The sequence below is a fragment of the Orcinus orca genome, chromosome 14 (assembly GCF_937001465.1).
Source record: "Orcinus orca chromosome 14, mOrcOrc1.1, whole genome shotgun sequence".
Taxonomy (NCBI): Eukaryota; Metazoa; Chordata; class Mammalia; order Artiodactyla; family Delphinidae; genus Orcinus; species Orcinus orca.
In genome coordinates this window covers 56,554,166-56,579,060 of record NC_064572.1, presented here as the reverse complement: position 1 = coordinate 56,579,060, position 24,895 = coordinate 56,554,166, and the positions used below count along the sequence as shown (strand labels likewise).

The 24,895-nt window shown below is 41.2% G+C and overlaps 1 protein-coding gene across 10 annotated transcripts in view; it reads left to right on the top strand.

The window, feature by feature from the left end:
* Positions 1-24,064, top strand: part of IDE (insulin degrading enzyme) — a 123,841-nt gene extending 99,777 nt beyond the window's left edge. For 6 of the 10 annotated variants that reach the window (XM_033404888.2, XM_033404885.2, XM_049696510.1 and 3 more), the window contains 11 exons: positions 451-595; positions 3,335-3,445; positions 5,495-5,615; positions 8,497-8,588; positions 9,584-9,695; positions 11,571-11,738; positions 13,309-13,581; positions 14,663-14,724; positions 20,261-20,333; positions 21,034-21,101; positions 21,761-24,064. In XM_033404888.2, the coding sequence (XP_033260779.2) occupies positions 451-595; positions 3,335-3,445; positions 5,495-5,615; positions 8,497-8,588; positions 9,584-9,695; positions 11,571-11,738; positions 13,309-13,581; positions 14,663-14,724; positions 20,261-20,333; positions 21,034-21,101; positions 21,761-21,856 (1,321 nt within the window). In that variant the 3' untranslated portion in view covers positions 21,857-24,064. Of the gene's footprint in view, positions 1-450; positions 596-1,080; positions 1,226-3,334; positions 3,446-5,494; positions 5,616-8,496; positions 8,589-9,583; positions 9,696-11,570; positions 11,739-13,308; positions 13,582-14,662; positions 14,725-17,814; positions 19,023-20,260; positions 20,334-21,033; positions 21,102-21,760 lie in introns of those variants that run through there. The other 4 variants (XM_033404887.2, XM_012536558.3, XM_033404890.2 and 1 more) reach the window with 3 other exon arrangements.
* Positions 24,065-24,895: the final 831 nt, after the last annotated feature.

Sequence of the window (24,895 nt, the reverse complement as noted above, 5' to 3'; positions counted from 1 at the left end):
TTCCCTTTTAAGTTTATATAATCATAGCACACAAACTTCTCAATCTCATCCTCCTGTCCACCAAGGGTATGGCTTGCTTAGAGGGAGAAGGAGGACACACACATGCTGTTATCAGCTCTGTCAGCCATGCCTTCTCCTATTAGCCTAAATGTAGGCATGCGTTTTGGCCTGTTCCTCCTTACCTACGCAGTGTTTCTAACTTGTCAGTTCTACCACGCCATCTGGGGTAAGCAATTCCTTCTCCCTCTTCACCACTACCAGCACACATAGCATATTTCAAGCTTCTTTTTTAAACATCTTGTTTTTTTCCTCATGAGAATTCATGTGTATTCAAAGTGTATCTTCAGGAAGTTATTTTAACCCCTGTTCAGTTCCTTGATCCATCTCGAAAGGCCATATCACATTGGGAAGTAATAAATCAGCTATTTTACTGTCAACATTTTCTTCCAGCCCATTTGCTTATGTGGACCCCTTGCACTGTAACATGGCCTATTTGTACCTTGAGCTCCTCAAAGACTCACTCAACGAGTATGCATATGCAGCAGAGCTAGCAGGCTTGAGCTATGACCTCCAAAATACCATCTATGGGATGTATGTAAGTACCCACGTCTTAGAGCCTTCCACTCATCAACATTTTTTATATTGATTTGCTGGAAGCATTTTTGATTGAGGGTGTGAGTTTAATTTCTTTTTTTTGTGACTAATCATATTTTCGCATCATTTAATTTTTAAGTTAGCTCTTACTGTTAAGTATTCAGCAATATGCCATTCATATTATGCAAATTTTCCTTGATTTCTTTTTTTTTAAACATCTTTCATCAGACTGTCATATTTTTCTCCTCAAAACAAAATTGGACCCTGATTTAGGTTTAGACCTCTCCCATTTTGTATCTGAAGTCTTGGTCTTTGACAACAGAGAATGAAGTCTTCCTGCCATTGTAAAACAAAAGGTTGGCCTATACTATTTCCCTAGAAATTCAGATCATGAGGCTGCATATTCATACTCTTCGGTCATGTTTCTTCATTACCATGCCACTGCTTGAGGTATCAAAGCATTTCTTTTGTTTTTCTTTTTGTTAGTCGCTACATTTATGCTGATCCTCTCCATTGCAACATGACATACCTGTTTATCAGGTTATTGAAGGATGATTTAAAAGAGTATACATATGCAGCACGCCTCTCAGGTTTGAGCTATGGCATTGCATCAGGAATGAATGCAATACTTGTAAGTAAAATGAAAACGAAAGAAAAGGCGTCACACCGTTTAAGCATTATGTTGAGCTTGGGAAAACTATTAACTTCTGCATTTTAAAACAAGAAGATTGATGGTTTTTTCCTTGCACCTTTTTAATGATTGAAGAACTCAAGTTAGTATTAGTTCCACTAACAAATGATTTAGTAGAGTTTAGTGCATCTTGTGAACATGTATTTATGCTACGTTTATTTGCATGTTCCTCTGCTTGAAATGTTTAACTTATTAACCCTGAAAGCATGTTGTTCTTTCCATGTATTTGAATATATTAACATCTGTAAGTGAAAGATACCCATAGTTACTGTTGTGGTGCTGAATTTTACTTATATTATAAGCTTCTTTATTTCTGCTGACAGTAGTAGAAAGTTCCTGTGTTCAAATACGACTGACATTTTCATTTAATTTATTTTGTAGCATGTATCATTAACTGCTTTTAAGTGTGTTTTAAGATAAACATTATTAAATGCATCCCAAGAAATAACTAGATCCTTTCTCTTGAAACCGTTTCTGTTATGTTTCCAAACTTATATCTCATTTCCAAATTAACATCCCTCTTCTAGCACACATTCACCTTCACTTTTCTTAAAAATATGTTGTATGTTTTCATAACAACTAAAATGAGAGCATGCACTGTGTACTCTTTCTAATTCTATACAAAAGGTTTTAGGGTTTTTAAATTTTATTTATTTTGCAGTGACTTTTTTTCTTCATACAAGTAACTTTTCTGGTAGTTTTTGTTTAATGTATAAGAATATATATAACCTAACCATTCTCAGAGTCCAGGGAAATTTGAAGCTCAGAGGTCAAAATAAAATCCAAATAGAAAAGTAATAATCTATGGTTTATTTTTTGCTGTTGAGTTTTAATAGCATATCACCATTAAAATAAATCATTTTTAATGTGTGACAGATGGGCTTTCTGCTAGTTGTCAGTCTAGTTCCCACAGTACAGGATGTGCTTTCCATGGGCAGTGACCTTCACTCCTGCTGAGATACTTGCCTATCAATTTTCTTTTTCTTTTTCTTTTTCTTTTTTTTTTTTTTGCGGTACGCGGGCCTCTCACCGTTGTGGCCTCTCCCGTTGCGGAGCACAGGCTCCAGACGCGCAGGCTCAGCGGCCATGGCTCACGGGCCCAGCTGCTCCGTGGCATGTGGGGTCTTCCCGGACTGGGGCACGAACCCGTGTCCCCTGCATCGGCAGGCGGACTCTCAACCACTGCACCACCAGGGAAGCCCCTTGCCTATCAATTTTCATAAGGTAGAGGCGTCCAGAGATATTCTAGTTCCAGTGTATCCTCTAACCTCTGTGGGTGCCACCATGTGGCAATATAATAGTAGGAAATGTGATAATAGGCTTCCCCTGCTTTTCAAAACGTTATGCTTTCAGAAACTATTAAAGTAAATTGTCCTAAGGCAAAATCCAGACAGTACATACAGTGTATCCTTACTTCACATCTGTTTTGCCACTGGCTTTTGGTACATCAGCAGAACTCATCAAACAAGCAAGTAGTGAGACCTATGGACCATTATTGGGCAACATTGGACAAGAAAAGTGGCAAAATGCCATATGATACAAAATTGGGACTTCTGATTTCTTAAAAGATGATTTTTAAAAATATTTAAATATAAACAATTTGGGGACATATCCAGTAGTTTGCTAGGTAACCCTCCCCTATGATTTTTACCTTCTTAACACAACTATAAAAATCTTAAGCCTGCCATTCTTTAGAAATTCTTTTTGAAGGTTAAATTTAAAACACATTCTATAATTAATTTTGACTTAATGAGAACTTGAATTTTGATGATATATAGTGTGTACTGCCGTAGTTTGGCACCAGGTAAGTTTTCCTGCTATTGTTTTTGTTTAGGAAAAGCATATGCTTTTGGATATTAGTAAATAAAGATGGTCAATGTTATCTTCCTAAGTGTCGAACTATATTTATGAGAAATGAAATTCATTTAATTTCTTGTTTTATTTTTATTTTGATACACCTGGTTTGGGGATTTTCTACATGTTTTAAAGTCAAGTTGAAGTTGTTTCATGTTAATTTTAGACTTTTAATATCCTGAACTCTTTCCGTAGCTCTCGGTGAAAGGTTATAATGACAAGCAGCCAATTTTGCTAAAGAAGATCATTGAAAAAATGGCTACCTTTGAGATTGATGAAAAAAGATTTGAAATTATCAAAGAGGCAGTAAGTTTTCTCAACTTATTTTTATAATTTTTTAATTCATAAGGTGATATTGCCACATTATGAACATTTTTGAAAAAGAGGCGAGGAGGAAAAGAAGCATTCATAACCCTGTGGCAGTCATTTTATCCTATCTTTGCTGAATCCTATACTCTATCCAGAAGGAAAGCCTGGGAGACTCTGGTGGACACCTGGCCCCTTTCTCTGTAGGCCCTAAGAGCTAGGATAGCACTGACTTTCAGAGAGGAGCCTGAGGTAGACCTAGTGGCTTTCAGGGACTCCTTGAAGGTTTCATCCAACCTCCATTTAAGAAGAACACTCTAGGGCTTCCCTGGTGGCTCAGTGGTTAAGAATCCGCCTGCCAGTGCAGGGGACACAGGTCCGAGCCCAGGTCTGGGAAGATCCCACATGCCGCAGAGCAGCTAAGCCTATGCGCCACAACTACTGAGCCTGCATTCTAGAGCCCATGAGCCACAACTACTGAAGCCCACGTGCCTAGCTCCTGTGCTCTGCAACAAGAGAAGCCACCGCAGTGAAAAGCCTGTGAACTGCAACGAAGAGTAGCCCTCGCTCGCTGCAACTAGAGAAAGCCCACGTGCAGCAATGAAGACCCAACACAGCCAAAAATAAAAAATAAATAAGTAAACAAACAAACAAACAAATAAATAAATAAAAAGGGGAAAAAAAAAAAAGAAGAACCCTCTATTCTGCAGGAGGGACCTCAGCCTTCCATGCAGCCTTGTCACATTAGGGCAGACTATTTAGACTTGATGTTATCTTCCACTTAAATTCAACTCATGGTTGGTCCAGTAATGGAAATATGGGATGGATAGCTACTTTAAAAGCCAAACTATGACCTTCATTGTACACCCAAAGAAATTATCATCAGTTTTCAAATCAAGATTCAATATTTTATATATATACATATCCATGTTGCTTGCTTAGAGAGACTTTTGGGATGACCTTATGGTGAAGAATTAAAGGATGCCAAGAGATGGAGGCCTTGAAAACTGGGGATAACTTTCTGAGAGATGAAAGAGATCCCGTAGTGAAGGTACTTAGAGTACATGTCAGATGCTGGGGTTAAAGCAGCAGCCTGGACAAAGACAAAGTATGCCCAAGACTTCTCTGGTGGTCCAGCGGTTAAGACTCCAAGCTTCCACTGCAGAGGGCACAGGTTCGATCCCTGGTCAGGGAAGTAAGATCCTTCATGCCTTGCAGTATGGCAAAAAAAAAAAAAAAAAAAACCTTTTGAAAATACAACATGCAATCGTTTTTTAAAATTTATTTATTTAATTTATTTTTGGCTGCGTTGGGTCTTCGTTGTTGCATGCGGGCTTTTCTCTAGTTGCGGTGAACGGGGGCTATTCTTCGTTGAGGTGTGCAGGCTTCTCATTGTGGTGGCTTCTCTTGTTGCAGAGCATGGGCTCTAGGCACATGGGCTTCAGTAGTTGTGGCACACGGGCTCAGTAGTTGTGGCTCACGGGCTCTAGAGTGCAGGCTCAGTAGTTGTGGTGCACAGGCGTAGTTGCTCCACAGCATGTGGGATCTTCCCGGACCAGGGCTCGAACCTGTGTCCCCTGCATTAGCAGGCGGATTCTTAACCACTGCGCCACCAGGGAGGTCCGCAATCATTTTTAAGACTCAGTGTACACACCTCACTCCTGATACTATTTCTGGTGTTATAAGGAACATATATTTTAATTGAATTTAATTGAAGTTCTGTTCTCAGAATTTTACCTTTTACATTTCTTAACTTTAACTTTACATTTCTTAATTATGGGCACAAAAAACAAAAAAATTACTTTAAAAAAATAAGACTTCAAGAAAAAAGAAAGAAAAAGCATGCTCTTTAGTTTAAGTATGTATCAAAGGGAGAGAGGAGTAAGTCCCATTCTAAATTACATAACTTCGAAAAGGAAGATGAAGCAGATATCTCTGCATCCCATTTAACACATCATTTATGCAAAATGAAGTTTGATTATAGCTGACCTTTTGAAATGATTTTAAAAAGATCGATAAAATTAACAAACCCACGTCTCCCTTCACTAGTATATGCGATCTCTTAACAATTTCCGAGCTGAACAGCCTCACCAGCACGCCATGTACTACCTCCGCTTGCTGATGACTGAAGTGGCCTGGACTAAAGATGAATTGAGAGAAGCCCTGGATGGTGAGACTCTTTCTACTTATAGCCTAATGCTTTCTTCATTCTTTTCTAAAATAATTTTGGTTTTATCCTATTACCTAGTATTTATGCTTTCTAATGACTTGTAGTTCCATTAAAGCCAGCTGTGCATACAGTTTTTTGGGTTTTTTTTTGTTTTGTTTTTGTTTTTAGAAAAGCAGTGGTGGCCTTTGAAGTGGCTTTTGTATTCAGGCAGTTTATAACCACATTTGCTGTTTTCAACCTGGACCCACAATAGTCAGTTATTACTGTTAACAGATTTCTGCAGATGACAGTGTTTTGACCCAAGCACTTACCTTGTTAATATTGAAGTTTTCAAAAAAGGAAAAAAGGGCTGAGCTTGAAAGTCTTATCACACAGAAAGAATGCTTAGGCATTTTTGTTGTTTTTGTTTTTGTTTTTTTGCGGTACGCGGGCCTCTCACCGTTGCGGCCTCTCCCGTTGCGGAGCATAGGCTCCGAACGCGCAGGCCCAGCAGCCATGGCTCATGGGCTCAGCCGCTCCACGGCATGTGGGATCCTCCCGGACCGGGGCACAAACCCGTGTCCCCTGCATCGGCAGGCGGACTCTCAACCACTGCGCCACCAGGGAAGTCCTTTAATGATCTTTTATGACAAGTCCTTTCTTATTATGTATCACTGCGCCTTTGATGACTTTAGTGACAAATCAAGAGCAAAGTATTGAAGGTCATTATTTTATTGGTTGAGTAGGCGTATAGATTATAAAATTCATTAACTAGAACAGATACGTTTTTAATCTGGACAGTTAATACACTTTTCTTTGTAAAATGATTATGAGTCACATCCGGTTGTAACAAGCAGGAATTTTACCTTTTTTAAAAAATACCACATAATTGATTTTAAATACATTTTCAAGAGACCGAACCTGCATTCAGCATGATCCAAAAGCAGAGATTTGGGGATTCCCACCCCCTTTGTTAGATTCTGGGTCAGATGGTATATGAATTGTAAGCAGAATTAGTTCTAAAGTTTCACATAGGCGTGTGATGCCTTCCTAAAATGTGTTTTATAAAGAGAAAGTCAGCACTTTTTCGGCTGAAATTTTCTGCTCTAATAATCATTCTGTTTTGATATATATATTCATCAATAATCCGGTAATGCCAACATGGCTTAAATTGGAGACAACTCAATATGAGAGGCTGGCTCCCCCGTGACTCTACATCTGTCAGCTCTCCAGGTGCCAGGGTAGCAAGAACCTCAGAATTCAGTGTGGTCCAACCGCATTTACTGCCTGCCTGCTATGCACCAGGCGCCAGACTGCAGGTGCTTGAGATTAAAAAATTATCAATTAGGTGGGGTTTCTTGGATCAAGGAGCTCCAGTCTAGTGGCAAAGCGTAAATGTAAAACAGATTGTTTTTTGTAGAGGCAAAGAGACTGAGTATTGTTATAGAAGTTTGCAGAGAGAGCTGAGGGGTCTAGTGAAGGGGACTTCTAGGGCAGTGCAGTGGAGTGGGATGGGTATGCATTTTGGAATTAGATTCAAATGCAGCTCTGCCACTTACTAGCTTGATGACTTTGGACAAGAAACTTAAATTTTCTTAACTTCAGTTTTCTCACCTTTAAAATGGGGATAATAACGCATAATTTATAGTTTATAAGATAACATCTATAAAATGCCTGATGCATAGTAAGCACTTGTTAATTCCCTTCCTATGTCTCTCTTTAAATTTTATTCACTAATTTTAGCATCCATTGTAGCATTTATTAGTATGGTGTCCTAATGGAGAAGGGACAACTCTTCTTTACTGAAGAATTAAATCAGTACATGTAAAAGTAATGAGAAGAACAGAAAATTCACTATTAGGATTCCATAATAATAATTGATACAGGCAATATCCACCATTGAATGCTAAATTAGTGGGTAAAAGTTAAGTAAGGACAAAATATTTGTGTGGTCTCAAAGTATTTCCTCCAAAGTAAATATTTAAAAATTATAATGGGAAAAGAAGGCATTGGTGGGGTGGCTTTTCCTAATTGCTTGTAGAGCATCCATGAGTTACTTAATTATAACCAAAAGATTAAAACAGTCCCCTGGCAGACAGCACTATAGCCACGTGGTCAGTGTTTACATCACCAGTATTACAGCGTAACAGCATCATGTGCCCCCGACGTGATGCCCTGAGAAAGACATATTACCTCTGGGGTATTCTTTCTCAGGATACAGAAGCTCAATTTAAGCACGAGAAAACACTAGACAAGCCCAAATAAAGGGCATTCTATAAAATAACTGAGCAGTACTGCTTAAAACTCTTAAGGTCAGAGCTTCCCTGGTGGCGCAGTGGTTGAGAGTCCGCCTGCCGATGCAGGGGGCGCGGGTTCGTGCCCCTGTCCGGGAAGATCCCACATGCCACAGAGCAGCTGGGCCCGTGAGCCATGGCCACTGAGCCTGCACGTCCGGAGCCTGTGCTCATGACAGGCAACGGGAGAGGCCACAACAGTGAGAGGTCCATGTACTGGAAAAAAAAAAAAAAATCTTAAGGTCATGAAAGGCAAGGAAAGACCAAGGAACTGTTACAGATTGTAGGAAACTAAGGACACATGACAACTAAATGCAAGGTGGGATTGTGGATTAGATCCTGGAACAGAAAAGGGATATTAGTGGAAAACCTGAAATCCAAATAAAGTCTGTATTTTAGTTAATAGTATTGTCCCAGTGTTAACTTCTTAGTTTTGATCATCATCCTATGGTTGTTAAAGATGTTAACATAAGAGAAAACTGGGTGAAGGGTATATGGGAACTCCCTGTAATATTTTTGCAACTCTTCTGTAAATCTCAAATTACCTCAGAGTTTTTTTTTAAAAAACCTTATAGGTAGAGCTTACTATTTCTTACTCTTGTTTACAGATGTTACCCTTCCTCGCCTTAAGGCCTTCATACCTCAGCTCCTGTCACGGCTACACATTGAAGCCCTTCTCCATGGAAACATAACAAAGCAGGTGCGGGATTGAGGTTTTAGCAATAATCTTTTATGCATCATTGCAAGAGAAAATTTTACCCTAGTTGGTCTAAGATTACGAACTAACCACCACAGTGTGGCTGTATAAGCACATTAGTGTTGACTCAGGCTTCCCTGCCCTGTGCAGGAGGGTAGGGGAGGGTGTAGGGGGAGCAGAATGATCATGGTTAACTGTGGACCTACTTTCACAGCTGTCTCCTCTGTTTTTGCCTGCCTCTTGCAATCATTGAAGGAAATGGGAATAATTATCCCTACTCTGTAGGACAGCAGGACTGTGTAGTGGATAAGAGCACATGGTGTAGAATCAGCCTGGATTCAAACCTTGACTCCTCCGCTTACAAGTTATGTAATCTTCTGAAAACGTCTTAATCTCTCTATGCTCAATTTCCTTATCGGTAAAATTACTTATAAGGATTAAATTAAATAGTATATTCTAAGTGTTTAGCACGGGGAAAGCATTCCAGATTCCCTTGGTAGTCTGTCTTAAAAGCCCACACTCTCTACCACTCTGTTATATTGCCTCCAAAACAATATGCCAAGGTCAGGTGCTAATAAGTGGCTGAGACAGTATTCTTCCCCAGGTCAGTTTTATTCAGAATAAAGCCTCATGCTTACCTCCTTTGCTTTGCTATAGCCCCAGTTGTCTGGTGTGGGTCATTGACGTGGGACCACCTTTCCATCATCAATACCTCTCCAGCTTTGGCAGTGCCTTTTCCCCAGAATCGAGATCAGTGCTGATGATTGTCTGGGTCTCTGTTTCTCTTCACTACTACCATACTGACTCTGTTGCAAATTGATGAGTTCAGTTTTTATCCATTTGAACAGGATCAAATGTATTTAAGATTTAAAAATCCACTTTTATGATAAACTAGGTTAGTTTGTTTCATAAGCATGTTGTTTCATATTGCATGGGCTACTATCTAATCAAGATACATTTGTGATTTGTAATGTGCTATGACCTATCTTCTTCCACAGGCTGCATTAGGAATTATGCAGATGGTTGAAGACACCCTTATTGAACATGCTCATACAAAACCTCTCCTTCCAAGTCAACTGGTTCGGTATAGAGAAGTTCAGCTCCCTGACAGTAAGTGGAAATGTTATATCTTTGGTAATGGACTACTTTGACATAATATTGTGTGTGATTACAGATGAGTTGAAGTCACTTGGATGATAATATATAGTTTTATGGTAAAGATCTACTGGGATCCTCTACTATTTATAGCTAGAAGTAGATAATTCTGCGGGAAAATTATCTGTAGGAGTGCCAAAGAGGTAAAATTGGAGGTAGGCAATTATTTTGAAGAGAATGATACTGGAATTGACTGGTAATTGAGTATAGAGGAGTTAGGGAAAAATCACAAAACTAAAGAAATGTTGACTGTGAAGCATGAAATAAAATTTATTTATAAAAAATGTAAATTAGAATTAGGAGTGCATAGGAGTCTTTGGCAGAAGACTCACAGGTGCAGATAACACCATGTATTCATTGCATGCATATTTGATAAGGAATTAATATAAAGAATTGATAATAATATATTGGAGTTTGCAATGTTGGGTTACTTTTACATTAACAGTGGTTTCCTTTGATATAGAACTCATTAAGCATTATTTTCAATATTGTTCAGAACTGTATGGTGGGAAGTATGTTAGACCAGGGATGAGAAGCATTGATTTTTTTCTTTGAACTTTTTCTAAAAGTAATCACTTCCTCTTCTGAACCCACAGCACAGGTTTTCTGAACCTTTCCTTGTTTAACCTACTGAGCACTTCTTCTCTTGTATTGGGATTGAAGTGCATCTCCATCTCCCCCGTTAGGCTATACATTTCTTAAGGCTGGAGTCTGTATCTGGCTCACTTGAGTAGCTACTAAAGCATTACCTCAGGATCTCTCTGTTGAATGCTCAAAGACACTTTGAGCACAGCACTGCTATTCTGCATGGCCAGTCATTACAGACCTGGTAATGGTTACTTTCAAACTTCACTTAGTTTGTTCCTCAGTCACCGCAGCATGGCAGAGAGGGAGAATCAGGAACTGCCATTCAAGGGAATTCCCTGGTGGTCCAGTGGTTAGAACTCTGCACTTTCACTGCCTAGGGCCCTGGTTCGATTCCTGGTTGGGAAGCTAATATCCCACAAGCCGCTCGGTACAGCTGAAAGAACAGATGATTGAATGAACGAACAAACTGCCATTCAAAAACCATAGCACATGGTCATCAGGCAGTGACTAAGCACGGTGTATTTGCTTAGTCACATTTACTGCTCATGGAATAGTTGTCAGATCATAAAGCATGGCCATCTGTTTATAACTTTGATGAATACTTGATCAGCATATCTGCGTTTTTGTCTTAGCTCTCCACCATCCAACTTTGTGTCCTTGGACGAGTCACCCCGCTTCTCAGGGTCTTAGTTTCCTCATCTCTAAAGTAAGGTGTTAGGCTAAGTCATCTCTAAGCACTGTGCACATTTGTGTAAATTTGTGAGTTGACCTTCAGTGTGGGTGTTGGTAAACAATATTAGAAATAGAATGCTAAGTAGATACTGGCACAACTAGTCATTTAAAAATTGTTTTGTATGGTTATTAAAACATAGGTAGTATTTCTGTTGAAGTTCTTATAGATATTAGCTAGTTCTAATCTAGTATGTATACTACATTGTAGATTTCATTAACTATGGATCTCATTTAGCATCAATACTTAGTCATAAAATGGGTTTTTTGTAAGTGTTTTGCCCTTTAAAGTCAGTGAGTATTTATAGAGGGCCTACCAAGGACAGATCACTGTATTAGGATTCCCTTGGGTAAGTTGAGTTTCACATTCTTAATGAATTAATTGTAATAGTTTGGAACTGCCAAAAGACACCAACCGAACTGAGCAACTTCATAACAGCCAAACAAAACAGTAACTTTATTAAACCCTAAATAAATTTTTGAACGTGTTGCTGTCTTCTTGAAACTTCCTAGGAGGATGGTTTGTCTATCAGCAGAGGAATGAAGTTCACAATAACTGTGGCATCGAGATATACTACCAAACAGACATGCAGAGCACCTCGGAGAACATGTTTCTGGAGCTCTTCTGTCAGATCATCTCCGAGCCATGCTTCAACACCCTGCGCACCAAGGAACAGCTGGGTGAGGGGGAAGCAGGGGATGGCAGGATACCTCAGTCCTTGAGGAACAGCCATTGTCCTCGAGAGCATTCTCCACATGTACAGTCCCCTAGCATGACGCTTCAGGCATGCTGTACTCAGAAAGACTGTGAAAGCCTGTTTGTGGGGAATCCACTTCTAGAAGATAAGCAATTAACATCTTATGGACATTACAGCAGTTCTTAAGGAGATGAACTGTGTTTACATTACATACAAGTCTATAGAAAGGTCATTTTGGGTGGGATGCTAAGGGAAGTCTGTTATGGGTGACAAGGTGGGAAGCAAGCCATCCACAGAAGCTTAGATTTACTGAATTTTGGGTTCATTGAGGGGGCAGGTATTTTCTTTTACTCATCTTTGTTTCCCAAGCCTGGGGCACATAGAAGGTACTCAGTAAGTGTCTGTTGAGGAAATGTTTTGGCAGAGTTCTAGGCACTGTTAAAAGCCTTGGAGATCCTGGCAGGTGTGATCAATTAAGGAAAGAAACAAGCCCCAGTAATGTACATTGAATAACCAATGAAAAAGGATTTGGGTGAGTGTCCCCAAGTAACAATCTTTTTTTAAATAACCACAATGGTAGATGCTAGACGGCAAAAGTGGATAAGTTATGGATGGTCTTTTCCTTCATGGAGCTCACAATCTAGTCAGGGATGCAGACCTGTAAGGAATAATTGTAGTACAGTGTGGCAAATGCTACTAAGAGTGTTCAAACTCTAAAGGCTATGCTGAAGGAAGGGAGGTGTGGTTTGGGGCAGAGCAGCTGGAGAAGGCAAGCCACGAATGCTGTTTAGGAAAGATGTAGACGGTAGGTAGTGTATGAGCTCACAAGGTGACAATGGAAGTATGACCTTCAGTTACTTGGTCTAAAGATTTGCAGTCTGAATGGAGTTGGTCCAGGAATGGGTTATCTAGCAAGAAATGCAATAGTGGAGGCAAGTTCACATAAGGAACTTGGACATGAAAGGCAGCCGAGCTAGGACAATGGTTAAGGGATGAAAATGAGTCCAGCATTTCATAGGGATGAGAATAACTTTTTTTTTTTTTTTTTTTTTTTTTGCGGTACACGGGCCTCTCACTGTTGCGGCCCCTCCCGCTGTGGAGCACAGGCTCCGGACGCGCAGGCTCAGCGGCCATGGCTCACAGGCCCAGCCGCTCCGCGGCATGTGGGATCTTCCTGGACCGGGGCACGATCCTGTGTCCCCTGCATCGGCAGGCATCGGCAGGCGGACTCTCAACCACTGCGCCACCAGGGAAAGCCCGAGAATAACTTTAACATGGATTGAAGGGGATTAACTAGCAGACAGGGAGGAGCCTGGGAATATTGAGTTTGAAAGATAAACAAGGGTTTTATCTCCAAATTTCTAACTATTCTTCAGAGAGCTCTTCTGCCCTGTCCTTAGGAACTGATATTTTAATTGCTCATTTCTTCAGAGGTGAATAATATAAAGCCCTAAAGTAGATTTTATTTGCTCTGACAGGATAATTTTTGAAAGATTAAGAGTGACCCATGTCTCAAATGCCAAGGTCCTGACTGGCTGGTGTTTGCGTTTCAGGCTATATTGTCTTCAGTGGGCCACGCCGAGCCAATGGCATACAGGGCTTACGGTTCATCATCCAGTCGGAAAAGCCACCTCACTACCTAGAAAGCAGAGTGGAAGCTTTCTTAATTACCATGGAAAAGTCCATAGAGGACATGACAGAAGAGGCCTTCCAAAAACACATCCAAGCATTAGCGATTCGTCGACTAGACAAACCAAAGAAACTGTCTGCAGAGTGTGCTAAATACTGGGGGGAAATCATCTCCCAGCAATACAATTTTGACAGAGGTAAGACAAAATTAGGGCCCCAACATTCATGGCATGTAAGTAAAACATTTGAGGACATTGATGCCATTCTACAAAATGGTATTTGTTTCGTAGGTGATGTTCCAGTATGATTTGGGATGGGGGTGGAGGCATACCACTTCTAAAGAATCTTTATTTAATGTAACAACAATTTGCTAGTAGAAACTTTAGCTTTTTTTTTCCTTCTCTGAATAGGAGCTGGATCTATCTGTGTCTCATAATAATGCACTAATAATAAATCTGATTTCACTTTTTGTGTTCATTCAGTACGCCCCTGAGGCTCTGAGCACAGATACGTAGGTATTTCTCATAACTCTAAACGGAAAATGTGCAAATTGAACTCTCTTGAGACAGGTGCTGCCCTGGAGGCACAGGGGTTCAGATGTTTCCCTTTAGGGATCTCCCAAAATTTGTCAGTGCTTTTAGATTTGGGAGACTGTGCTCCCCAAAGTGTCCTGCTTATCAGCTTCCTTTTGCCTTTCTCAGAACAGATTAACAATGGAGTGCGCTCAGCTACACTAGAAGTCAGAAAGAGTTGGGTTGTGTTCTCACTGTGACACCAACAAGCCAAAGGTCTCAGCCAAGTAACATTTTTTGGGCCTGTGTTTCCTTACCTGTAATTTTTCTAGCAGTTGGATTCACTGTTAATAGTACTGGGTTGGCCAAGAAGTTCGTTCAGGTTTTTCCATAAGATGTTTCGGAAAAACCTGTGTGAACTTCTTGGCCAACCCAATACCTCCCACTTATTGAGCATTTGCCCTGTGCCCCTGGTATTGTGTTATTGTCAGTTAAGTAGTTGTTATCGCCAATTTCTAGATGAGGAAACTGAGGCTCAGAAAACTTGAAGTGACTAGCCCAAGACCCAACAGCTCATAACTAGAGAGACAGGATATCCTCTTACTTTTTACTTGAAATTTATTCCCTTACTACTTGCAGGAGCAGATGATCACTCAAAAAGATGGATTCTTAAGAGTGTTGGAGTGAAGTATATTGTCATTTAGTGTAGTGTTCTGGGATACTTAAAATGAAAATATTGTAAATTCTTGTTTGATTACTTTTTTAGATAATACAGAAGTTGCCTATTTAAAAACACTTACCAAGGAAGATATTATCAAATTCTATAAGGTAAGTTCAATTTACATGTTTAGATTTTGACTGATAAGGAAATATTGTATGCACTGTGTTGTGTGTTGCTGCTTTGAACCCATTCAGGCAGGATTTATGAAGACATTTTTATGGACCTAAGTATTTTGTGTGGGGGGGGTGGGTACGCGGGCCTCTCACTGTTGTGGCCTCTCCCGTCGTGGAGCACAGGCTCCGGACGCGCAGGCTCAGCGGCCATGGCTCATGGGCCTAGCCGCTCCGCAGCATGTGGGATCTTCCTGGACCGGGGCACGAACCCGTGTTCCCTGCCTCGGCAGGCGGACTCTCAACCACTGCGCCACCAGGGAAGCCCTGGACCTAAGTATTTTTGACACATATTACTGTTAGGAAAAAGAAATAGTCCCTATTGAACTCAGTACTGTTTTTCTCTCCCTCTGGACCGAGGACCGTGATGGCCCTTCCTGGCTTCCAGATCCACCTGTTTAGGTTACCCTTCTGTTTCTTCTCTCTGTTCCTCGCCCCAGCCCGCAAAGAACATCGCTGAGCTTTTGGTGGGAAGAAAGAGCAAAGAAAACAAATAGAACTTGGGAATCCGATTATTTTCCAGTCTCTGGCAACTGTAAATCATCTTCACTAATTTAGGTGCCACTATGGCTCCTTTTAAAAATAAATGATTACTGGGCTTCCCTGGTGGCGCAGTGGCTGAGAGTCCGCCTGCCGATGCAGGGGACACGGGTTCATGCCCCGGTCCAGGAAGATCCCACATGCCGCGGAGCGGCTGGGCCCGTGAGCCATGGCCGCTGAGCCTGCGTGTCCGGAGCCTGTGCTCTGCAACGGGAGAGGCCACAACAGTGAGAGGCCCGCGTACGGCAAAAGATAAATAAATAAATAAATAAATAAATAAATAAAATGATTACTCACCTTTGAACTGTGTTCAGAGATCTTCTGAGTTGTTTTTTTTTTTAATTGTGTTTATTGAAGTATAGTTGATTTACAATGTCGTGTTAGTTTCAGGTGTACAGCAAAGTGATTCCATTTTATATATATATTCTTTTTCATATTCTTTTCTATTATAGGTTATTATAAGATATTGAATATAGTTCCCTGTGTTATACAGTAGGATCTTATTGTTTGTCTATTTTATATATAGTAGTTTATATCTGCTAATCCCAAACTAGAGATTTGTGAGTTTTTTTTTTTAAAGTAGAATGACTTTTTATACTAATTATTACATTTATTTATTTATTTTTGGCTGTGTTGGGTCTTCATTGCTGCACGCAGGCTTTCTCTAGTTGTGGTGAGCGGGGGGCTACTGTTCGCTGCAGTGCGCGGGCTTCACATTGCAGTGGCTTCTCTTGTTGCAGAGCACGGACTCCAGTAGTTGTGGCACGCGGGCTCAGTAGTTGTGGCTCGTGGGCTCTAGGGTGCAGGCTCAGTAGTTGTGGCGCACGGACTTAGCTGCTCTGCGGCCTGTGGGATCTTCCCAGGCCAGGGCTAGAACCTGTGTCCCCGGCATTGGCAGGCGGATTCTTAACCACTGCACCACCGGGGAGGTCCCAGATTTGTGAGCTTTAAACGCCTGAGCTCACTGAGAAAGTTCAGTTCATCAAGAGAAAAGAGAGGCACCACCATTAAAGTTTTCCCAGTACAGCTTGAAGAGGTTTACACCATCCAAATTTTCCCCACCTGTAACAGAATTCATAGAAGGGTAGCAAAAATTTTAAGTGGGCATATAATGTGTAGTAACCATGCTAAGTGCAGAAATTAAAAATTTATGCTGCAATAGAGTTGTACCTAAAGCGCTATATATATTCTTTGTAATGTATTGGGACCTCTAATTTGTGTAAAATACTTTTATGTCTGTTTTTTAGGACAAGGAACAAAATTCTACTCCATAATTACCATAGTACCTTAGAATTATACGCTATCTAGTATCCTTAGCCACTTCTCCTGGTTCATATCTGATTTATCAGACACCAGGTTTTTCGTTGGGAGCTCAGGTCCTGCCTCTTGCTAACATCTCTGGGAGGGATGTCATCTGCTTTTCAAGGTCATTTCTCAGGGATCTGTTGTAACTGCCATCACAGGAGTGGTGCTTGCAGTTCTCATTGGAATGATTTTGTGAAATTAATTGTACAGTGAAGGCTAATCAGATCTAATTCACCACTGTTGGTGCTGTGTGGGAGAGTGAGGAAAAGGAAATAGCCCTGAGGTGGAGGTGCTGATAGTTTCATAGAAGAAAAGGGTGACTTAGCACTGTCTACCAGTTACTTTCCCCCCAGATCCTCTGCAGGACGACAAGGTTTCTGGTCTCTGTATGTGCAAACAAGTATTCATATAGCCAGTAACACCTTAGCAATAAGAAAAGAGAGACAGTAGCAATTTTAGGTTCAAAATTTGACAGTAAAAGACAGTATTTTGAATGTTCCTTTCTCAGCAATGGGATTTGAACCATTTTGGCTATGGACATGGCTGGCTGGGCAATTTACCATTTTCTTTACCTCATGGCTCCCTTGCATTGTGTAGAGGAATTGTGCTTTTTTGCAGTGATAGTCTTTTTTTTTTTTTAATATTATTTATTTAGTTTTAAATTTTGGCTGTGTTGGGTCTTCGCTGCTGCATGAGGGCCCTCCCCAGCTGCGGCAAGCGGGGGCTACTCCTTGCCGCGGTGCACGGGCCTCTCATGGTGGTGGCTGCTTCCCCTGTTGCGGGCTTAAGTAGTTGTAGCGCGAGGGCTCTAGAGCGCAGGCTCAGCAGCTGCGGCTCACAGGCCTAGCCACTCCGCGGCATGTGGGATCCTCCCAGATCAGGGCTCGAACCTGTGTCCCCTGCACTGGCAGGCGGACTCCCAACCACTGCACCACCAGGGAAGTCCCAGTGATAGTCTTTTAAAAATATATATATTTTGACAAGGGGGAGGCTCGGCCTGTGACGGGGCAGTGGGTGTATGGAAAACCTGTGCACCTTCCACTCAATTTTGCTGTGAACCCAAACTGCTTGAAAAAATAAAATCTATTTAAAAAAATGTGTGTGTATGTATGTAACAAAAACGCATATTTTTTTTTTTAATTTAAATTTTTTTTTCTTTTATTTTTTGGCCACACCATGCAGCATGTGGGATCTTAACTCTCCGACCAGGGATCGAACCCATAATCCCTGCAGTGGGAGCACAGAGTCCTAACCACTGGACCACCAGGGAACTCCCAACACATACATATTTTTAAAATAAAACAATACATAAAATAAGATTCTGTTCTGAAATATAACCCCAGGTAGTCTTTGTGTCTGTGGAGAGAGAGCTGCAGTAGGACCGTGAGGGGCAGAGTTGGGTGTGAGAGCAGGGCTCCAGGACACGTGTCCGCTGCCAGGCTGTTCAGCCATCCAGAGCCCTGCTCAGAGCTGCTGGCCTCACTCAGTGATCTGTGGGGCAGCAGCAGGAGTACATATGGCCTCTGAGCACAGACTCTGGGCTCAGCCCTATCACCAGCTAGCTAGCTCTGTGACCTTGGCCAAATTACTTAAGCTTCCTTATTTACAAAATAGAGATTATGGGGTATTCATTGAAATGAGGTATGTAAAGTGATTGGCACTCAGTAGCATTTATTAAACAGTCTCTATCGTTATCTCTTTATTAGTAATACTCCATCTTAGGATTTTTAAATATTTTAATCAGAATGTTTTAGATCGGAATATGTTTTCCTCCTTGGTGTTATAAAGTGGGTTTTAGTTGTGTTGATTTACTACTTAAGACTGTTACACTTTGTGAGGTTAGTTACTTGTTCTCAGCTGCCTACAAAAAGGGTGCTCATGTTCAGCTCTCTTTGGTTCCTAAGACATTTATTTTAAGACATTATTAGTTATGTGTGTTCAAAAAGAATGATGACTTAATATGACTTACTGTGATGTTTCCAGAAGAAATGAAGATTTCTCTTTCCTTCCACAAATTCTGTTATTTATTTGAAGTTACAGGTGGTACCTGATTATTGAATTTGTGAAAAGAGCAGTTATAAGACTGACTTTCTTGTCTTAAAAAAATGAGAGTGTTTATTACCAAGCTTACGCTAAATCTAGAACAGGCTTTCCCTAGCTATGTTCCATGGTACAAGATACTAATAGGGGGTACCTAGAAAAAAGGGTTTCGTGACCATGTATGTTTGGGAATGACTACTCTTTATTCTCATTCTTGGTGAATCACAGAGCATGTTAGCTTTTTAAAAGTTCTAAGAACCCCATAGTTAAAATTTCTTTAGCCCAGCATTTGTTTAGTTTTGATTAACAAAATATTTCCTAAGCTGCTATCACTATGGACACTTTTTTTTGCACAGAATACCTATAAGTATCTCTTAGGACTCTAGTGTTCCTTAGAATAGAGAAATTCTAAGAAATTTCTGCAATTGGTTGGTTTTTAGAAAAATGGGGATTATCCAAAGTTGGTCAGGAAATTGAACAGGATATTCTGCTGTAACCGATACAGGTTAAGAGGGCGATGAAGGTTTGGGTGATAAGGGATCAAAAATAGATCTTTGGAAGCAAACGTTTTACTCCAGTAAGATGCTCTCAGATGAGGCACTGCATGTTACTGGAGGCTGACCTGGGCTGAGCTCCTGAAAGAGGCTGTTCTGCCAGCTGGCAGAGCCGTGGGCAAGCTTGCTGTGCAACCTCAGCAGGGCTTCCATTGCAGCTGCACAGGGCCAGGCTTGCAATAACTGTTCCGTAAATAACCGTGAGTCAGTCTGGCTTTGCTGATGATCTCTTCCTCTGAGGTTACAAAACATTGCTGCTGGCTGAGGCATCAGGGGAAGCTTCATCACAACTTGTGTTTTCCCTTTGGAAAAGACAAATACAGGTCCAGCATCAAGGGAAAGGTGAGGAGACACTTCGCCACAGGATCCTTCTGCCAACATACCACTCCTGGCTTTCTTGGTAGTAACTAAGGGGAGTCCCTCAAAGCAACGTGGTGGAATGGAGAGAACAAGCAAACCTCACTTCTGGCACCGTCCCTTCCAAGCTGTGTGACTCCACCTGTGTGACTTTTTGTTCTAGAGTCAGAGTCTCTAAAACAAGAATCATCATGATGTTTAGCTTACAGAGAATCAAGTGAGCTAACATAGGAGAGAGGCTGATACAAGATGACACTCAAGAGATGTTAGTTTTCTTCTTTTCTTAGGGGGCAAGCATCGTGGTCATCCCTTAACTAAGCTCAGGCCATTGTCTCTGCAGACACTGCAGACCAGTAGGTGCAGCCCTGCATCACACCCCAATGAGAACTAGGCTAGGGTTTTAATCCCAGCCCAGGTACCTACTAGCTGTAGGGGCTTGAGCACTTAATCTCCTTGGACTCACTTTTCTCATTGTAAGATGGGGTTAAGAATAATTCTTGCCTACCTCCTAATTTTTGTGGAGTTCAAATGAAATACTATAGGTAAGGGGAAAGAAAGGGAGGCGTCTTTACTGTTTCTGACTGCGTGAGAGCTGATTCTTCATGGTCGTAAGAGAGCACCTCATTTTAAGTTCCTTAGTGGGGCAAAAGGGTGACCTTGCTATTCTTTCCAACCAGGAAATGTTGGCAGTAGATGCCCCGAGAAGACATAAGGTATCCGTCCATGTTCTTGCCAGAGAAATGGATTCTTGTAAGTATTGAGTATTGGCTTTTTCAAAAGTGTGTTTTTAGGCACGCGATAGCTGTACCATGCCACAGTCACAGCCCTTATAGACCACCAGGAAGTAAAAGGGCACAGAAGGGGAACTAACTGGAGACAGGGTCTGCTCTATCAAAGCAAAAATAAGGGGAAAAAGGAAATGAGGCAGTGAAGGAGAGAGCCAACAGCAGAGGACACAGTGCCGAGCTGGCCACAGCTCCATAAGAAAACAAGGCCAGGTGCTGGTAGGGCATCTCCAAAGAAGCTGCATGGGACAAGTGCATGTGGCAGGGGAAGGGTGAGCAGTTTATCTGTCCTTCCCATCTCCTGTCTGTGACGGTTTGCCCCATGACCATTTACTCCCCCGGCCTTCCAGGTTGTTTTACTGGGTCCTTCCGGGTGGCCAGAGCCTCAGGGTCCAGTGAGGTCAGAGCTGGGCACTAAAGCAGCTGTGGCCAAGGCTATTTAAGCACAGTAACATCATGAACCATCATTAGGGACACTCTGGATAGGAGGCAGGACAAGCGAACAAGGCCTTGGGAGCACACACCCTAAAAGGATCTGAAAGGTACATGAACGGGACCTGGTGCAGAGTTTTAGTGAGCTGAGTCTGGTTTGTGTTTGTTTGTTTGTTTGCTCTTGTGTTCAAGTATCAATAAGTGCAAAGCATTAAACCTTTTGTTTTTTATAGGTCCTGTGGTTGGAGAGTTCCCATGTCAAAATGATATAAATTTGTCACAAGCACCAGCCTTGCCACAAGTAAGAAATATAAATTTCATGTTAGCTTGCCCTGTTAGAGGATTTCCTCCTTAGAAGGAGCTTATTCACCAGGACACATAAGACCTAGAGATTTCAGGTTACGAGGTATTCGGGCATCTACTTTAGGTCTCCCTTAAAGACCAGGTTGCCATTCTTTCCTTTTTCAGCTGCAGAGACTCAGCCTTTGCCCTTGTCCGCCTTGTCCTCTAGCTTGAACAGTTGTGTTACTCTGCAATGAGTCATCTCCAGCCACATTTATCCCAGCCTTTTCCATGGTACTTGTGCATTTTAATCATCTGGAAAGGTTGGCATTTACTTGCAAGAAGAGGAAGCTGGCAGTGTAATTAGGCTCTTGCCGGATGGGCACACTGGCCTCTACCACTCTGCCAAAGCGGCGGTCCTGAGCCCTCAGTGGGCCTGCCCTCGAGTGCCCAGAGGAGAGCCAAGATTCTTCCCTCTGGCCCAGAGTCCCACTGGGGACATTCACCATAGGTTTGCATAGACCCTCTGACCTTACTGATCCAGGAAGAGAGGTCAGTAGATACAATATGTAATATATAGTGTAGAAACTAGTGTGTTTATGTAAAAATAAAGTTTATGTCCTGTTCGGTCTGCTTTTTAGGCTAAATACACTAAGAGAAAACTTTTTTTCTTTGCAGCCTGAAGTGATTCAGAACATGACTGAGTTCAAGCGTGGTTTGCCACTGTTTCCCCTTGTGAAACCACATATTAACTTCATGGCTGCAAAACTCTGAAGATTCCTCATGGGCGGGAAAGTGCAAGTGGATGCATTCCTGAGTCTTCCAAGGGCTACGAAAACAATCTTGGCCACTTTAATATTTTCTGGTTCACTATTAGAGAGAAAAACAGAAAAAAAAAAAAAAAAAGTTGTCAAATGTCATTATGTAGAAATATTAAAAATCCAAAGTAATTAAATTACAGAATCTTATAGATGTAGAATATTTTTAAAATACATGCCTCTTAATATTTTAAAAGTTTTTTTTTCATTACTAAGAGAAATGTCCCTTATATAACAATACTTAAAATGTTGGATGATATTCCTATAGAAACTTCCTTATTCTGTAAAATAGTCACTTGTCAGAAGAAAAATATGTTAGCTTTTTTCTAAAAGCCTCCTAGGTTGACAGAAAAGACTTCAAAACGTGTAGAAAGATAATACCTTTTTAAAAATGGATCCTCAACTTTGCTTTCTACTTAATGGTTTCCTGTAAATAATGGAGAACATTACATTTGGCAGATAATGAACAAAGCAATGTCATTTTCTTTTATTAGTGAAATTGCTGATTATATAAGGCATGGTTTTAATCTTTTTATAGAATTTGAACATGTTTTTTATTCAAACTAGTAAAATGCTGGAAAACTCTAGAACACCCTACTTATTTACAGTGCTAGAAATACAGGCTTACCTTACATCAATTTTGTCCCAAACTGAATTTCTCAGGATTACTGTGATTTGTTTTTTTCTGATTGAATTATATTGACATTCTTGTTCATAGTTGGTTTGCAGTGTTCCATCAGCGTCACTTTTTCCCATCAACACGTTGCTGTATTTATTTAACAGAAACAAACAGGGTCAACTTCAGATCCCACTGAGTGTGTGACATGCTTTTCCAACATCATCTATTCTAAACACCTGTAACTTTTTACTACCACGAAATTGCAGTCAGTATACGAACCAAAATATTTGCCCCATTATGAATATAAAAGGCAACACGTGCAAAGACACCTTTTTGGAGGTATAAAAAGGAAAGCCTTGGATTCTTCAATAGCGTGCTCTCCATAGAGACTCTGAATCCTGTTTTGCTACCAGTCTAATACTGCCTTAAGTGTAAAGTTACTTTTTGAATATATAAATTCAAACATACAAACACACAGATGATGACTAGAGTGAACTTTTAAAATATATTTTCTTTCATGAGATACAATTTTGGATGAAATTGTTACTGTAGATTTAACAGCTGTTTTGAAATATTAAAACTTAAAGAGAAATTGGAGACATACAGGCACTAGTAACAGTAAGTGGCCCTGTAGTTCACTAACTCAGGCAAAGTAAAGAATGGCATTTTCAAATGACATTTCACCTCCATATGACTTGATTTGCCAGGACTTCTTTCTGTAGAGCCATGTCTTTTCACATCTTAAGTTTTCACATTTGCTGTTTTTCTGAATAATCTGAATTTGGGGCAAGAATGATAATCCCAGCTGTGGAGGCTGCTTTCGAAAGCGGGGCTCCATTTCTACTGTCAGACATATGTGGTGCTGTAACCATCTTTTTATCCCTGCCTTCAAGAGCTTCCTTGTATGAAGCCTGTCTTTGTCCATCAGAAGGTGCGTGAGTCATCGTCACTTCCTTCTGGTTTTATGCATTTGTAGACTATGCAGCTTTTCATCAAACTGCAGATGTATACGAGAGGGATCAAAAACTAGTCCTGAGTGCATAACTCCACCACTGGAAAAGTAAATAATCCACTTATATCTTTTCTGTGGAAAATTATGTGCTACTGGGTAACTTTTTGCTCTTTAAAAAAAAAGGGAGGGGGTGAAATTGAACGGTGTCACTTTTAAGAGAAAGTCACGTGAAGAAATCTGAACGGCATCTCATGTCGTCTTACGGGAACTGTGGTTGCTCTTGAGCGCACTCTAGCATTGTCTGGTTTCCACTTTGCATCGAGAGCTACTGTTGGATCATTCAGGCATCCTTATGGATTCAGCTACATGGGTCCAAGCCGCAGTCCCTGAGCAATAACAGACTACCTGGCTACTGCTCTTTACTCAGTGCTTAGTAAATGAGATTTGCGAAACACACTAAGGTGTTAGTTACCCGTGACTTTTTGAAAAGTCTTCTTTTTCACTGCTTGATGTGGAAGAGAGAGCATGTGACACAGCCAGTACGTGGTAGAGTGCTAGGGTAATCCTGTTTACAATAAATTGCCTGAATTTCACCTCTGGAGTTTGCATTTGTATTATTTTTAGTTTCAGTGGCCAATCCTCAACCTACCTCTCAACATCCCGATTTGACGATGTTTCTTGCTTTCATTGTTCCCAATGTAGAAAGCAGTGGATTTTTTTTTTTTAAGTGAATCTGGGTAACAGTGATTTAGTCAAATAAATGGGTCAATTTCGCAGTCTTAAGAGTAGATCACTTTTGTAAAACAGGAATCTCAGCGTGAGAGGCTGAACTCCTTGCTGACCCCAAACCCAGAAAGATTTGTCCTGTGAGTTTCAGGGAGGAGAATTCAGAAGGCAGAAAAAATATTTCTCTCCTCATCTTCCTCGCATGTCTCCAGCGGCAGGTTAGGCAGATACCTTGTCCGATCCCTGGCTTCTTACTCCCTGTCAAAACAATCTTTCTACTCGTGTGGTTACCAGCTGGTTCAACCAAGCATTTCAAGAGGGAATCTGGTGGTTCTTCAGTTTCCAACCTAGGACAGTAGTGCAGGGCACGTGGTCAGCTTTGTGCTCAGGGAGGATGCAGCTGCCCCATCCGGAGGCCTGGAGCCACCCCAGGTTTTAGGACTTGGTGCAGTTTCCGCCTCTCTCATGGTGTGTGAGGGGAATTATCTGGTCCCCCTCTCTTAGTCGCAGCATGTTCATGGTGAAAACCAAGGATTCTCACATACTCATCTCCCTTTGTAAGGATGGTTCCTGCCGTCCTAAGCCCTCCCTGGGAGGGCCTCTGACCAGTAGGCTTCTAGATCCCTAGTATTCTGTGCTGCCCATCCGATGAAGTTCATTCACTGTCCTTATCAACCTGAACGTTGACCACTCCATGG